At 32.7% G+C, this 18,571-nt stretch overlaps 1 protein-coding gene across 1 annotated transcript; it reads right to left on the minus strand.

Moving 5' to 3' along the window:
- Positions 1-1,003: 1,003 nt before the first annotated feature.
- LOC116132411 (TMV resistance protein N-like) lies at positions 1,004-1,690 on the minus strand. The gene has a single exon (XM_031418061.1). The coding sequence runs from the start codon at positions 1,688-1,690 to the stop codon at positions 1,004-1,006; it is 687 nt and encodes a 228-aa protein (XP_031273921.1).
- Positions 1,691-18,571: the final 16,881 nt, after the last annotated feature.

Here is an 18,571-nt window from a genome sequence, read left to right on the forward strand (position 1 = left end):
AAAAGTGACAAAGTAAACCCCAAATAATGATTTTTGACCCCTAAACAATAAAAATGAGACAAAATCAATCTCATTTCATGTTGGCGGGAATAATATTTTCTTTCCCAGTCAATAATTGAGTTTATGATAACAATTTTAAAATGTTAATATATTTTGATTATATAATAACATTATAAAAAACTATTATATTATAAGGTCTTTTGTAACACTTTAAAAATACTATTATTGATATATATTAATAACATTTTCAAAAAGAAAGTTATTATTGATATAAAATGTGTTATTAAAACTTAAAGTATTAGATATAAAAATTGTTATTATAATATTTTAATATCAAAGTGTTATTATAGATAGTCTACAGTAACACTTTAAGAACAAGTGATATTATCTAGTACGGTTAGCGTAAGCCATTTTTATTATATTAGGTTTGTTTCCGAATGGTTCATCTCGAAGGAAATTGTAACCTACGAATACATGATCTGAACTAAGATTGTAGGGTCTGGCATTATATACTTTCAAGGGATACATAGACTGCTCGCACATAGCCTCATCACACCATCGCTGTCTTTCTTGATGCACTTGCGACGAATCAGAAACATATTTGTTCCATGTAGATTATTGTGAACAAAATGTTGCTCTCGAAATGTTACAACAATACACATAACAAAGCTTATCGAGCTTCTGATCTTCCGATCGTGTGGTAGATTGAAAGTTACAGAAGATCCCATTTGAAATTTAAAACATAATGGAATTCTGTCTCCAGGGAAACACATAGCAGCTCGCTGCTGAGTATATTTCTGTACAAAGAGAATCGTTACTTGAGCATATATATATATATATATATATATTTTTTTTTTTTTTTNAATAACACTTCAAGAAAAAGTGTTATTATCCAGTGTTACTGTAGATTTTTGTTTGAGTGGGTTTGTTTCCGAATGGTTCATCTCGAAGGAAATTGTAACCTACGAATACATGATCTGAACTAAGATTGTAGGGTTTGGCATTATGTACTTTCAAGGTATAAAGGAACTGACGATATAAATGATAAATCTGATAATGCCTTCAATGATTTGGAATTCTGCGCTCTGACATGTGGAACCTGTAGTAGCTCTGGTAGAGATTTAAGCTTCTCGCGAAAGCTTACATCCAAAAATTCCAATTTCGAAAGTTTCTTGATACTTGTAGTTGTTGGGATGCTCTCAAAATTGTTTCCACTTAGATTTAATGGATATAGACTGGATAATATGCCTAAATTGTTTGGCAACTTGATGATTTCACAATCAGATACATCGAAAATCGACAGAGAGCCCAAGCCAGATAAAATTGCTGGTAATCTCAAACCCACCGGCTCTTGACCCTTACATCGCCGTAAGGATAAACTATGAAGTTTTATCAACTTTACTACTGATGATGGTACTTCTTTAATGGCAATATCATTAGCTTTGATTTCCATCAAACCTTCTAAACTTCCCAAGCTGTCAGGCAATTTAGTAAGTTTTGAACAACCTGATAGATAAAGAACTGTAAGAGACATCAACTTAAATATGGTGCTCGGAAGACTCACAAGCCTATAACAATTTTTAAGATCCAATACGAGTAGTCTTGATGGAGACTCAATGAAGGGTATTTCTTGGATTACAGTTCCATGAAAACGTATTCTTTCCATTCTAGAGGAGATCTTTGGAGCCATCTTGAGAGAATAACATCTTCAAGAAATTTTGATTGAATGTTGATGTTTCCCTCGTAAGATTTTCGCAATCTTGAAGATTTAGCATAACTAGCTTCTCAAGATATATATTGAATGGATGACGGAACCTCAACCAAACGTAAACAACCTTCTAGAATCAAGCTCTGAAGATTTGGGACAATGAGAGATCTGGGATTCTGATCAGGTGCTTGGAGTGACTAAGGTTTATATGTCTTAGCTTTTCAAAATGCTGCAATGAAAAAACAAACACCTGATAATCCTAAGTGAAAATAAATTAGCAACACATGGATCAAAGCTTACTATTAAAATTGATGAGTGATCAAATTAGATTGTTAAATCATTTTCTTGTTTGTAATAGGTAAAGATAAACAACTTTCAAATCTAATTTATCCCTTTACATATTGTTTTGAGTTTTACTTAAATTTTTTCCTTTACACATGATGCTAGTGTGTTTGATAGAATTGGTCGTTACAGGCAATGGTTGCGATTATGGTGATGGGCTGATATGAGGTTTAGGAGGCCAATAAACAAGACGGCTTGGGGATGTGATTGATTAACTATCAACATGATTCGATGTTGATTAAGCCATTTTCAGCAAGGAAATTAGGAGATATGATTGACTAACTATCAAGGGGTCAAAGTGTAAGATTCAACGAATAGAGGGGTTGAAGAAAACATTAAATTTTATGGATGAAATTATGTATACTTATATAAATTTAAAAAATTCTGGGATATAAGAATGAAAATCCTCACTATACAATGGTAATCTAATGATAATAAGATAAGGTGATTTATATATTTTTTTCTCCAAGATATTATTGGTTACAAGCAATCCCTAAACACAAGGGGCCAAGATTGAGGTCTGGTTTCATATGGAATCCTCGGCCCAGAACAATATTACCTAGAAATATTTATATATAAATAGTTTTTTTTGGATAAGGTAAGTATGTATAAAAGACCAAAAATATACAAATACGAGGGGCATACCCCAAGAGGATGACTGATAACTCTCAGTCAAAAACCCGTGGGAAAACCCACCAAGTCAAGAACAGCATAAAGAGAGCACGTAGGCTCCCCACAAAGCTTATATATAGATAGTGTTATGCATATAAAGTTGAAATCTAAAATTTGTATTTCAACTAATGTGATAGCTGATTTAACAGTATCTTAGTATGATGAGATTATTGAATTATATTGCCAAATCAACTACCACATAAATTGGGATACAAAGTTGATATGTATAGCATTACTCTTTATATATAGATAGATAGATAGATAGATAGGTTTAAGCAGTTGTGGAGCCAAAAATTTAAGCAAGGTGGGGCGAAATTCAAAAAATAATATATTTCAAAAAATTATAATGATAAATATAGAAACTTTAATTTTTATTGTTAATATTCTTTGTTTAATACAATTATAATTTTGTCTAATATATGGTAAGGCAAATAAAGGAAATCATATTAACATGGGAAATATATAAAAAAGTCCTAATTTTCTAAAGGTAAATTAAACTAAAGAAACTAAGTAAAATATCATTCATATGGTAATAAAGACCGTAAGCTTCTCGCAACTTTAATTTTTTTAAGTTTGTATAAATTTGTTTTATTTATTTATTATATAAAATTCTATTTATTTTGTTTTTCGGCTTAATTATTGAATTGAGTAATGAGTAATTAATTTGTATATGATGGGTCTTATTTATAAATTATAATTTTGTTTAGTTTGTTTTTGAACTTGATGGATTAGGTAAAAGTTAGGGACGTAAATAATTTTTGCCGGTTTGGGACTTGGGTTTAATTATTTGAGGGGATAATTAAAATTATGTAAAGTATTGGGGTCTAAAGAAATAGCCTTCAGAATTTTATAAAGCCCAGGGAGGGCGCTAGCCCACTCTAGGCCTATATATATTCTGTGGAAAGTATTCTTCTACATTAGTTGATACTGCACAGGGGTTTGCCTAGAAATAAAAAGGGAAAATTAATGGTTAAAATTGAATATTCTTGTTGGTAAAATTTAAAATTTGTTGTGGGACCTACAGTAGCTGGGTAATAGATTGGTATTTGCTAGGGGTGAAAAAAAAAAAGATCGAAAATCGAATCAAACCAAAAATTTGATTTTTTTTAAAATCTGGATCGAACCAAAAATTCAATTTTTTTTAAACCTAATTTGGTTTTCGGTTTAAAATATTTATAAACTAATTAATCGATTTGGTTTTTGATTTATAAGTATTTTTAAACCGATTAACTAAACCGAACTCTAAAACTGGTTTCAAAAATAAACAATATATATTATTATAATTAAGCCCACAGCCACTTTTCTCTTTCATCTATCTTTTCCATCATTTTCAATCTTCTCCCCACTTTTCTCTTTCATCTTTCACCGTCAGTGTCACTGCTCTCTTTCATCTTCACTTCTTCTTTTCACTTTTCACCTTTTTTTCCGTCTTCTTCTCCATCTCTTCTCCTTCAGTTTTCTCAGTCTCATTCTCTCTTAGTCTCTGTCTCTCACTCTCACTCTCACTCTCACGCTTAGTCTCATTCTCTGTCTCTCACTCTCTGTCAGACTCTCATTGTCTCTCCGTTTTCAAATCTGTGTTCTCATGTCGTCATCGCTCAGCTGCAGTCACCGTTGTCGCAGTCGTCGTCATCGTCTGTTGCCTGTGGGTTTTAGATCTGGGTTTTCAGATCTGTGTTGTCACGTTTTCAGATCTGGGGTTTGACATTGAAGATTTTGGTTTTAATTCTTGTATATGTACTGATGGTGATGGCTGTGTATTTGTTAGTGAGAACTTAGAATGAATGATTTAGAACTACAAGTTTTTTGTGTTACTTCATCAATAAATGAATAATGATTTTGGAGTTAAGAATCAATTGTTATTTGGTTAGAAATGACTAGTTGTTTGATTTTGAATCTTGGTGTTTCAACGTCATTAAACCTGGAAAAAAAAAAAAAAAAAAGTACTGAATTGGGCCAAAAAATGCAACCCATAATGGTGACCGAATTGGGTCAAAAAAGGCAGCCCATCATAAATTGTAATTAACCGGTTTAAAAACCGGTTAACCGATGAACTGAACCGAATTTTTGGTCGGTTTATAACCGAAACCGGTCCGGTTTCGGTTCAATTTATTTTTGAAACCGAAAACCGGTTTGATTCAAATAACAGGTTAATCGGTCCGGTTAACTGAATTTTTTCACCCCTAGTATTTGCTTATTGGTTATCCCTTTTATTGTGTTAGCTAACGTTTAACAATTTATAGCAATAATAAGTTAATGAAACTCATACATATGTGAAAAGCAAAAGTTAAGGGTTGGCCTCTCACCGTTTTTTTTCTTAATACATGATAAATATCTTCATGATGTTATAATCTACTACGTCTGTTCGAATCTTTAGATTCTCGCTTAACCGCTTAACCATGTTTTGGCCCAAGTCTTGTAATAGATCGTTTATTCTAATTTTTCGATCATTCGTTATAGTTATGAGAGACTTGTCAATTAGTACACTTAGTCTTATCTCTGAATCAAATCCACTTGCATTAAGAATTTCAATTACATGGTTTATATTGGCCCTTACAAAAAAAAAAAAAAAAAAACATGTAATATCTAAAAATATATTTTTCTCTTCATCATCTAATCCATCATAACTTATTTTTAGCACATCCTAAACTTTTGAATTAAAAATTCTTTTCCGTTTATGCAACGCACTTTCCCATTTTGGCATTGTCTTGATAGCTCATAGCTCCATGTAATCTACAATCGGATGATTTAGTTTTAAAGCATGCCAACTAAAAAGTATCTGGCAATCCCTTAACCTCATTATATTTGCATGATCCACTCCACAATTTGAAATGATCCACTCCACAATTTTTTAGCACTTGGTTATCACTTCTTGTTATGATGATTCAACTTCCAGGACCAAACCATTTAAGAATTAAGATCTCTAATTAATTTTTCTATTTGTTATGAGCATGTCACATCATAAAAAACAATGAGTATCTTTTTGTTGCAGAGTCGACTTTTTGTGAAGGTGGACTCTAAAACAATGTTTTAAAACCGAACCGTTCCTTACCCAGTCAAAGGACCGATTCTCAGGTTGACCGGTCCAACCGATTGGATTGGGTTGGTCTTACCGATATTCAACAGACACATCTATAAAGAATTACCGTAAGTCCTTATAAGTTTAAAAACTAACAAACACACTCCTAAAGCTTACCCATAGGTACTTTTATTATTAATTATTTTTCTCTCTCTTCCCATCACTTTCTTCTTTCTCCTTTTTTTCTCTTTCCCCATCATTTTCTTCTTTCTCCTTTTTTCTCTCTCCCCATCACTTTCTTATTTCTTCTATCACTTTCCCCTCTCTCTCTACTGTAACTTTTTTCTCTCATCTCTCTTTCTTCTTCCTTCCTCTTTTCTTTCTTCTAATCTTCTTCCTTCCTCTTCCTCTTAGTCTCCTCTTCTCTTTCTTCTTTTTTCCCCTCCCCCTTACTTCACTTGACAACCAAGAAGGCATTGGTTGTCACAATCTGGCCAAACGAGGTCCAAATCGGACCAGCCACTTCTTACTTCTCCTCCCTTTACTTCTTCCTTATACTGTAGATTTTAGAGTAAGTGAATAAGAATAGAAGATGAAAATGAAAAATACAATTTGATATTTGGAGATGAAAATGGTATTGAAATGAAATGGGGAATGCTTATTGGCTCAACTGATATTGAAATAAAATGGAGAATGAAACGGTACTATAGATCTGGTTTAGGAATTAGTAATAGGATTTTTTTAGGGATCAAATAAACCCCAAAACAGTGAACCATTTTAAGCCTCAAGTCGGTCGGACTCGCAAATTTTGTACTGTTCCACCAATCCATTATCGGTTTAAAGCGAGTTTTATGTTAATTCCGATTTTTATGTTAACTCGGATCGGATTCAAGGCCGACTCCCAGTCGAACTGGTCAGACTGGCCGATCTTGTCCGAGTTTTAAAACAGTGCTCTAAAATTCAATATGTCTTCTAATATTGTAGAAAAAAGTTATCGACTCAAACGAACTAATCCAATTTTTCTGACTCTTCTCTTACATTATTTTGAAAGTAACAACTTTCAAATTGACCTGAGATTTTGGTGAATATTACACGAGCAAGAGTTATCTTACCTATCCCTCCCATACCCCAAATTCCTAAACTAAAAAACATTATTCAACTCCATTCTTAATAACCTTTCAATTTTGTTGATGCTTAATTCTACTCCAACCAATTTCTCGTTATCACTCCAAGACACATGATTCAATACTCTTAAGTTTTTTTTTTGACAATATCCTCTATTAGTGCAGCTTCAGGCCTAGCAAAAGCAAATATGAAACCCAATTGTAATTAAGTTTTTTATAAAACAAAAGGTTTGCTTAAGGTTGGTGATGGAATCCTTGGCTGGTGGATTTTTCCTTTAGGCCTTGATTATTAGACATTTGTTTATCTCTTTTAATCTTGTATTAAATACTTGTCTCGTGGAGGGCGTTTTATCCAATTCCAAAGGGGAAGCTACTCCCCAGTTGCAGATCGGTTGTTGAAGCTCAATTGGCTTGATACAAAGTCTTCTAAACTCACTCAAAATACTCACAAATAGATCATTTACACACTAATTTTGTATGGTTATTTGAGTGGTTATCAGCTGAATCCACATATCTGAATTTTCCACATATTGTAATACTCAAAACTTTATATGTCATGCTCCTTAGCACTTCTAGAAGGGTTATTGAACCATTATAAAGAAGGCTACAAATTGACATGAACATTAGATTTATGTTTTTCGAAGGGTTATTTGATTGTGGTTGTGGTTGCCCTGAATTTACCACAACTTAATATAGGCTCTTGATAGACTTTGTTTTATTGTGTATGGGCTCTTATGGAATTAGTGTCGTATGAAAACTTGTTTACATGGTTCATTTTAACTTCTATTAGGATTCATAAGTTTGTCCTCGCCATTACTCTGCCCAAGCAGTCCTGGATAAAGGTTACGCAAATAATTCGCGATTAAGTTTCCAATGTGTTTGCTGCTTTTTTGTCACTTGAATAATGAACAAATGATGCGTTTGATTTCAATCCTCATAACATAGTCCAAATAATAAAACCAAAATTTGGAAAATAGTTAGGACATTCAAGTTGACAGGTTTCAGAATACATGATTAATAATTCTGGCTTTCTTTATTATAAACATTGATAAGATAAAAAAATATCCATAAATCCTTGCATGCTCCAAACACCAATTAAAATAAAAAAGCAAAATAAACTTTGTTATGTAAAAGAATTTAAATCATACTTACATAAAAACAAAAAGACTAAATTCCTCCTTTAGCAATACTTTCCTTACGGACCCACAATCCAAGTCTAAGCCTAGAGGCTCAAAAGCTTAAATATCTCGTTTCAATCAATTCAATTTTTTTCTCAAAAATATAGAGCTGATTGGGTGCGACACAAATCTGAAGCCTAAAGGCCCAACAGCTTCAACATCTCGACCAATCGATTCATTTTTTTTTTCTTAAAAATGCAAAACTGATAGGGTGAGATGAGTTCCACATGAAATATAATGGAATTCACTCATTAAGCTTTGTGTTCTTGAGAATATCACGATCAACACATGTGGGTTTTCCATTATAACACTAGCAATTTTTTCCTGCACACCTCATAGTTACTCCAACTCCAACAACTTTTTTTTCTTCTTTTATAGGTACCCCAAACCAAAAACTAAACAAACCCTAAACTATTTAAATTCTTCCCCAATTTGAATCAAGTCAATGAAAAACGCACATGTGAGTTTGATTAATTTAAAGATGATGTATAAAATTCTCTCTTTTGTTTTTAAGTTTGATTAAATATGATTTTGATTTTCCATTACATGCGTTTTCAAAATTATCCTCTTGTTTGTTTTCTTTATCAGTTTGATTAATATAAAAATGAGGTATAAAATTCTCTCTTTTATTTTTTTTTTTACTAATTTTGTGAATGTGATTACTTCTTGATTTTGATTTTGAAAATCAAAATCAATAATATTACACTTACAACTTTTTTATACAAATTTTCTCTCACAAACTTATGTGGTAAAAGATGATTGAGTGATTTTAAATTTAAAATAAATTTTCATTCAATCATCTTTTGTTATATAAGTTTCTGAGAGAAAGTTTATATAAATAAGTTGTGGGTATTACTCTTTCAAAAAATATGTCTCTTGCTTACTTTCTTTATCAGTCAATTGCACTCTCTCTTTACTTTTGCGTTTCATGATTTAGAAATCTAATTGCGTCATTTGAAAAAAAATTGAAATTTTGTTATATGTTAAGAATTTATTTTATGAATGTAAAGTATTATTAGTGTTTTCTTTGGTTTGGATTTGAGAATGAAAAAACTTTACTTTGTTAATTAAAATGATGATTTTTTATAATTAGATGTCTACTTTAGCTAAAAATAGAAATTTTAAACAAAAACACCCCCCTTTGTTTCCTCTCTCGGGTACAAGTCTGTTGTATTCACAAATTGATTTGTTTATACACACATAGACATACAGTTTTATGGTATTTTTTATGATTTTTCGGTTGCATTCAGTTATTTATTTTGGTTATCGTTAGCTAGGGTCGAAGATAACTTGATTGAAGCCAGTGGAACTTGCCACGTATATGTTTATGGATCTCTTGTAGGTTCGAGCAAAGCACAAGAGTCTACCTTCGGAAGGACAATCCTTTGGGAGAGACTATCCTTGAATGCTACAATTGTGGATGCCGAAATGTATTCCTTCTTGGATTTATATCAGCTAAAACGAAGAGTGTTGTTGTACCTCTTTGTAGGGAACCTTGCTTAAATGTAATGACATTAATTGGGATCTGAGTTAGTGGTGCCCCTTTCATTGCTTTTAATTAATTGGTCGGCTACTCTTGTTTGATTATATTGGTTGAAAGTTATACATTGATACATGTTTTATTTTCAGGAATTTCTTTCATACTTATAGACTGGTTAACGTTGATTTCTTCATTAAAAATTGGGATTCCTATGCATATATAATTTGCTTACCTTTGCTATTCGAATTTGCCTTCCATTGGTAATGATGTGGACTATATGTAGTGCAAAGAGGTCTTTCTGGCTATTGCACTACCTTGGCAGTGATGTAAGATGAATCACATTGTTGCGTTTCAGTATAGGAACCACGTATCAAGCTTTATTTTGTTGATAGGTGTGCTTCTTGATGGTTGACTAATACCATTTTGTGTCTCTTTTCATCATTCTCACTTAATGCATCTTGTTTCTTTCCTTTTTGGATATCAATGCCTTGATTTTTTAATCTTATATCTTCTTTCTGTGTTGAGGTAATACAACCATTCTTCTCCCTTTCCTAGTATTGAGTCTGAACCATCTAAACCATTTAAAAAAGGTGAACACCTGGTCAAGTATCCTTTTCACCTTAGTTTGTAGACAAACGATGCAGATATCAAGAGTCTGTGTTCCTTTTGCCTGGGAAAAGGAAAAACTTTTGCGATTTATGTATGCCTACAATTTGTATATTCCTTACTATCTTCTTACATTGTTTCCTTCCAACAAAAATGTTATTTCAATTGACTTCCTGATCGGGCTAAATGGTAAAGTTGTAATTTTGGGACCCACTACTTAAGAAGCTGAATGTTTCTAGACATTGTGTTCTACTCTTTACTCAAATGAGCCATACTTGAGAATTTACAGGTTTATTTTCCAATTCTTAATGATGTTAAAATTTACATCTTCAGAATGAGTGCTAAAGCTAGTTGATTTTGACAACTATAGTTATTGTTTTTCTCATGCAGAGTTGGAGTTTTTGCAATTATAAAAATATTCCAAAGAGCATCCTTACGAAGATATTCTGTTTAAAATTTTTATTTTTAGCTAAAGTAGATATCAAAATATAGAAAATCACCACTTTAATCACCAAATACAAAGTAAAGGCTTTTCATTTTCAACTCCAAACCAAAGAAAACACCAATAATACTTTACAAAAGCAATACATACACAAAAGAAACCCTAACATACATCAAATTTTCAATTTTTTTTCTATTGACGCAATCAGATTTATGAATCATGAAACACAACCAAAATAAAGTAGAGAGAAAGTACAATTGACTAATAAAGAAAGCAAGCAAGAGGCATAATTTTGAAAATCAAAACCAAAATCAAGAATTAATTGAACTCACAAAATTAGTAGAAAAACAAAAGAGAGAATTTCATACCTCATCTTCAAACTAATCAATAATTAATCAAACTAATAAAGAAAACAAGCAAGAGGCATGATTTTGAAAACACACATAATGAAAAATCAAAATCAAAATCAATAATTAATCAAACTAAAAAACAAAAAAAAAAATTTCATACCTCATCTTCAAATTAATCAAACTCACATGTGGGCTTTCCATTGACTTGATTCAAATTGGGAAAGAATTAAAATAGATTAGGATTTGTTTGGTTTTTGGTTTGGAGTCCATATAAAACAAGGAAGAAAAAAGAGTCTTTGCAGTTCGAGTGAGTGTGAGGCGTGTAGGAAAAGTTTCTAGTGTTATGTGCTCTTATAATGGAAAGTCCACATGTGCTGATCGTGATATTCTCAAGAACACAAAGCTTAATGGGTAAGTTCCATTTTATTCCATGTAGAACTCATCACACCCTATCAACTTTGTATTTTTTTGGAAAAAATTGAATTGATTTGGGACAAGATATTGAAGCTTTTGGGCCTTTTGGGCCTTTAGACTTAGATTTGGATTGTTTCACACTATATCAGCTTTGTATTTTTAAGAAAAGAAAAATGAATTGAATGGGATTGCTAATAAATGAAAGAAACATTGTAAAGTTGTGTGTGATAAGAGCATAAAAGTGCCAATAATATAACAGCTGTAAAACATCTTACCTGCCCTTGGCCCTGCTTGGCCATGTGGTATGCAATAACTGCAGAAGTGATAGTTGTCCCTGTGCCAGGTGGACATTGAATTAAGCTTATAGGCCTCTAAAGGACACTCTTTACAGCAAATACCTATTCATTGAGAAAGGTAAGGACAATCCCACCAAACAAAAGAATCTAGCTCAAAGAGCACACACTAATTTATGGCTATGGTAATATTCCTAGTAATGAAATATTCTCACAAAAAAAGATTACACAAACTTGCATGCAAACATGAAATTATTTCAGAGATACTAAACCTAAAGCAAAATGTTCCTGTAATAATGGCTAAAGTGTAGCATATTTTGCTACAATTAGGTAATATAAATGCATTGAAAGAAAATTAATAATCATCACAACACATTACCGGATTAAAAAGTCTACTACCCAAAATCTAGAGTGTAAATTTTTGCATTTACATGAAATATGTGCCATAATCAACTTGTCAATCCACAATTTTTTGTTAATATGCACCTAAAGCCACAGTCCTCAAAGAACTTGCAAATGTAAGTGTGTGGCCCGTGATACACAATTCTAATAGCTACATATGTTTTAACATTGCTCCATTTACATTTTCCACTTAAGAAAAAAAAAAAAAATCTATCTTAGACTCACCTTCCAACTTCAGGGCTATAACCAATAACATAGTAAGTGAGGGCAGTCCAAACAAAAGCTTCCAAAAATGAAAGTGGAGCCTAGAGGATACTAGTTGGCATTGCATTAGCCCAGGCAGGATAGAAGCACAAATCTCTCCGTTTATAAAAAACTGCAAGTCTTGAGACTGTCATGCTTAGCTCTGAAAATCCATCAACGAAGAGAATAATGAGCGCATAGAATAAAGATCCCATATAGTAATTTACATCAATAACACCAACAGCCATTTGAGTACGTAGAAACACCGTCACTGTTATTTAACTAGCTGCGCAGACAAAGAATGCAAAATTACTTCCAGATTAGAAGGCACATATAAGTGCATCAATCAATAAATCATGTAATCAATATTTTTCCAATCTTCAATATATTGAAACCTAAAAGCTTTAGAGACTAAACCTTACCCCATGTATGATGTCATTCAACAATGCCCATCCAATGGGCTTAAATAATAACAATATCGGAAAAATATATTGAAACTTAAAGCTTTAGAGACAAAGCCTTACCCCATCATCATGAAGAATGGGCTTAGACAATAATCATCGGGGAAAATTGTAAGGAGGGAAATTGTGCTCCTCAACAGCTCTGTTTCCCTGCACAACGTGAGATGGAAAAAGTTAATCTTCATCTATTTTGTAAGACCCAAAATTCTAATAGGAGAGGACATTGAAAATTCTAGGCAGCTGTTTCTACCTTTTAATATCTTGGTCATCGCCCAAGTTAACATGCAAATGCAAAGTTGAAGACATGCCTTGGTCACCCTCATGAAGACTATTTTGCTTTCTGGTAGAGTTTAGATAATAGGTTAGCAAGAGCCAAGAGATTGAAGACAAAATAAAAAACACTCATAAGCTTCAATTCAAGTGATTGTTGTTCATTTATATGCAGATGCAAGTACCCATTTAAATGAAAAAGTATACTGTAATTAATTTTATGACCTACTCTTAACATTCGTCATAAATCACCACTTCATATATGGGTAATGGCAATTGCCCCTCTAACAATAAGAATAGACCTCTGTCAAATCTGAAACAGGAAATATGTTAAATGGAAATCATACTCTAAGGAGATCAATAATGAATAAACAAGATCAATAAACAGAATAAGAAAGACAAACCTCCAAGTCCTGCTAATGGGACAAGCTTTTGTACAATTATTTATTTTTTTATTTTTTTTCTTTTTCTTTTGAAACGTCTGATATGAGGAGCCTTTTTTGAAAGACATTCGCCTCATAAAAATGAAAAAGAAAAAATTAAACAAATCTTGCACCATCTTGTTTAGTTTTTGATGACAAAGCAGAAGAAGCATGAAAAAGAAGAACACCCAGAAACTGTATATGTATATATATATATATAGACAGAGACAGAGACAGAGACGGAAGAGGTTGGCTTGAAATAAGTAATTAAAAATAGAGAGATTAATAAGCAGTCGTAGGTCGGCTGTAGGTTAGAACGACTAGAAATAGGACTGATGACGCTGCAAACATGGGCTCATGTTTGAAGCATTGTATTGAATTTATGTATCAAATAATATCCCATAATCTTGCTTATTGATTAATTATAACTTAATATTAATTAACGAATAAGATTGAGTTAAGTTATTCGGTGTACTATTTCCTGTGACTGTAATATTATTCTTTGATTAATTGATGGGGAAATTAGAAATGTGGACCGTTGATCTGGTAATTGACCTTGATCGTGTAATGTGGAGTTAATGATGACGGAATTGAACTGGCGAATTTAAATTCAAATTCAGATTGATTTTATTTCAAATAAATTAAATGAGTGATATTCTACCGTTGAAGTTGAACTTCCAGTAAGTTAGGTCGTCTAGTTCATTATTATGATATTTTTTAAAATAATATTTTGAAAAAAAATTAAATTTGATGAGTATTATAATGTAAGATTTAAAAATTAACAAAAATATCATTTATATTTGTTCATTTACTAAACACCCCTTTAATAAAATATTAAAAGTTAACAAAAATACCGTCAACCCACACATTAAATACTAACAACCAGCCACCACTGTCGGAGGATGGCCGAAGTCGTCGTATTGATGCATGACTAGCTAGATCTTGCCGGTCGTACGTCGATATGATATTTTCCGACCAAATGGAAAAGGCAAGATCTACGACTAGATCTAGCCATTAATGGCCAGATCTGGCCGCATATAGTTGTCAACGACGGCCAAATATACGGCCATCATTGATGGTCAACGACGACCATATCTTGGCCGTTGTTGACGACTGGCTATGGCCAAAGATTTGGCCGTAGATCTGGCATTTTACAACTAGATCCACCGTGGATCTGGTCGAAAAAGGCTAGATTGGCACACTACCAGCCAAATTCAGCCGGTAGTGCGCCATTATATTAGACTCTGACCAGCTTCCTGCAGTGGTAGCCGGAATCTGGTAAATATGGGTTGTTGGGGTGTTTTTGCAATTTCTAAAAAAAAAAATTGGGGGTGTTTAATTAAATTAACAAATTTAGGAGGGTTTAAAAGAAATTGAATAATATAGAATAATATTTTGAGAATAAGCCAATTTTACTGTTTAACTTTATTGGGAAAACTTATAATGTTATTTTGAAGAGTGAATCAAACGAAGCCTTAAAGATTTAGTGGATCTTTCTTTGGATTTAAAATATTTAATTTATTTTCTGAATTTAAGAGTTAAATATTATATCTAATGTAATGGTATTCTTACCGGAACCTGTAACCGGCTCTGGGTACCCTATAAAATTTAATTACCCCCAAAAGTTTTAAAAATGACAAAAAAACCCTTAAAACTTACAAATATTATTTCAAATAAATTAAATGAGTGATATTCTACCGTTGAAGTTGAACTTCCAGTAAGTTAGGTCGTCTAGTTCATTATTATGATATTTTTTAAAATAATATTTTGAAAAAAAATTAAATTTGATGAGTATTATAATGTAAGATTTAAAAATTAACAAAAATATCATTTATATTTGTTCATTTACTAAACACCCCTATAATAAAATATTAAAAGTTAACAAAAATACCGTCAACCCACACATTAAATACGAACAACCAGCCACCACTGTCGGAGGATGGCCGAAGTCGTCGTATTGATGCATGACTAGCTAGATCTTGCCGGTCGTACGTCGATATGATATTTTCCGACCAAATGGAAAAGGCAAGATCTACGACTAGATCTAGCCATTAATGGCCAGATCTGGCCGCATATAGTTGTCAACGACGGCCAAATATACGGCCATCATTGATGGTCAACGACGACCATATCTTGGCCGTTGTTGACGACTGGCTATGGCCAAAGATTTGGCCGTAGATCTGGCATTTTACAACTAGATCCACCGTGGATCTGGTCGAAAAAGGCTAGATTGGCACACTACCAGCCAAATTCAGCCGGTAGTGCGCCATTATATTAGACTCTGACCAGCTTCCTGCAGTGGTAGCCGGAATCTGGTAAATATGGGTTGTTGGGGTGTTTTTGCAATTTCTAAAAAAAAAAATTGGGGGTGTTTAATTAAATTAACAAATTTAGGAGGGTTTAAAAGAAATTGAATAATATAGAATAATATTTTGAGAATAAGCCAATTTTACTGTTTAACTTTATTAGGAAAACTTATAATGTTATTTTGAAGAGTGAATCAAACGAAGCCTAAAGATTTAGTGGATCTTTCTTTGGATTTAAAATATTTATTATTTTCTGAATTTAAGAGTTAAATATATATCTAATGTAATGGTATTCTTACCGGAACCTATACCGGCTCTGGGTACCCTATATCTTGGCCGTTGTTGACGACTGGCTATGGCCAAGATTTGGCCGTAGATCTGGCATTTTACAACTAGATCCACCGTGGATCTGGTCGAAAAAGGCTAGATTGGCACACTACCAGCCAAATCAGCCGGTAGTGCGCCATTATATTAGACTCTGACCAGCTTCCTGCAGTGGTAGCCGGAATCTGGTAAATATGGGTTGTTGGGTGTTTTTGCAATTTCTAAAAAAAAAAATTGGGGGTGTTTAATTAAATTAACAAATTTAGGAGGGTTTAAAAGAAATGAATAATATAGAATAATATTTTGAGAATAAGCCAATTTTACTGTTTAACTTTATTGGGAAAACTTATTGTTTTTGAAGAGTGAATCAACGAAGCCTTAAAGATTTAGTGGATCTTTCTTTGGATTTAAAATATTTAATTTATTTTCTGAATTTAAGAGTTAATATTATATCTAATGTAATGGTTTCTTACCGGAACCTGTACCGGCTCTGGGTACCCTATAAAATTTAATTACCCCCAAAAGTTTTAAAAATGACAAAAAAACCCTTAAAACTTACAAATATTATTTCAATAAATTAAATGAGTGATATTCTACCGTTGAAGTTGAACTTCCAGAAGTTAGTTCGTCTAGTTCATTATTATGATATTTTTTAAATAATATTTTGAAAAAATATAAATTTGATGAGTATTATAATGTAAGATTTAAAAATTAACAAAAATATCATTTATATTTGTTCATTTACTAAACACCCCTATATAAAATATTAAAAGTTAACAAAATACCGTCCCCCACACTTAAATACGAACAACCACCACCACTGTCGGAGGATGGCCAAGTCGTCGTATTGATGCATGACTAGCTAGATCTTGCCGTCGTACGTCGATATGATATTTTCCGACCAAATGGAAAAGGCAAGATCTACGACTAGTCTAGCCATTAATGGCCAGATCTGGCCGCATATAGTTGTCAACGACGGCCAAATATACGGCCATCATTGTTCAACGACGACCATATCTTGGCGTTGTTGACGACTGGCTATGGCCAAAGATTGGGCCGTAGATCTGCATTTTACAACTAGATCCACCGTGGATCTGGTCGAAAGGCTAGATTGCACACACCAGCCAATTCAGCCGTAGTGCGCCATTTATTAGACTCTGACCACTTCCTGCATGGTAGCCGAACTGGTAAATATGGGTTGTTGGGGGTTTTTGCAATTTCTAAAAAAAAAATTGGGGTGTTTAATTAAATTAACAATTTAGGAGGGTTTAAAAGAAATTGAATAATATGAATAATATTTTGAGAATAAGCCAATTTTACTGTTTAACTTATTGGGAAAACTTATAATGTTATTTTGAAGAGTGAATCAAACGAAGCCTTAAAGATTTAGTGGATCTTTCTTTGGATTTAAAATATTAATTTATTTTCTGTTTAAGAGTTAAATATTATATCTATGTAATGGTATTCTTACCGGAACCTGTAACCGGCTCTGGGTACCCTATAAAATTTAATTACCCCCAAAAGTTTTAAAAATGACAAAAAAACCCTAAAACTTACAAATATATTTCAAATAAATTAAATGAGTGATATTCTACCGTTGAAGTTGAACTTCCAGTAGTTAGGTCGTCTAGTTCATTATTATGATATTTTTTAAAAAATATTTTGAAAAAAATTAAATTTGATGAGTATTATATGTAGATTTAAAAATTAACAAAATATCTTTATATTTGTTCATTTACTAAACACCCCTATAATAAATATAAAGTAACAAAAATACCGTCAACCCACACATTATACGAACACCAGCCACCACTGTGGAGGATGGCCGAAGTCGTCGTATTGATGCATGACTAGCTAGATCTTGCGGTCGTACCATATGATATTTTCCGACCAAATGGAAAAGGCAAGATCTACGACTAAATCTAGCCATTAATGGCCAGATCTGGCCGCATATATTGTCAACGACGGCCAAATATACGGCCATCATTGATGGTCAACGACGACCATATCTTGGCCGTTGTTGACGACTGGCTATGGCCAAAGATTTGGCCGTAGATCTGGCATTTTAACTAGATCCACCGTGGATCTGGTCGAAAAAGGCTAGATTGGCACACTACCAGCCAAATTCAGCCGGTAGTGCGCCATTATATTAGACTCTGACCACTTCCTGCAGTGGTAGCCGGAATCTGGTAATATGGGTTGTTGGGGTGTTTTTGCAATTTCTAAAAAAAAATTGGGGGTGTAATTAAATTAACAAATTTAGGAGGGTTTAAAAGAATTGAATAATATAGAATAATATTTTGAGAATAAGCCAATTTTACTGTTTAACTTTATTGGGAAAACTTATAATGTTATTTTGAAGAGTGAATCAAACGAACCTTAAGATTTAGTGGATCTTTCTTTGGTTAAAATATTTAATTTTTTTCTGAATTTAAGAGTTAAATATATACTAATGTATGGTATTCTTACCGGAACCTATACCGGCTCTGGGTACCCTAAAAATTTAATTACCCCA

This window comes from Pistacia vera, unplaced genomic scaffold (assembly GCF_008641045.1).
Source record: "Pistacia vera cultivar Batoury unplaced genomic scaffold, PisVer_v2 Contig251, whole genome shotgun sequence".
NCBI lineage: Eukaryota > Viridiplantae > Streptophyta > Magnoliopsida > Sapindales > Anacardiaceae > Pistacia > Pistacia vera.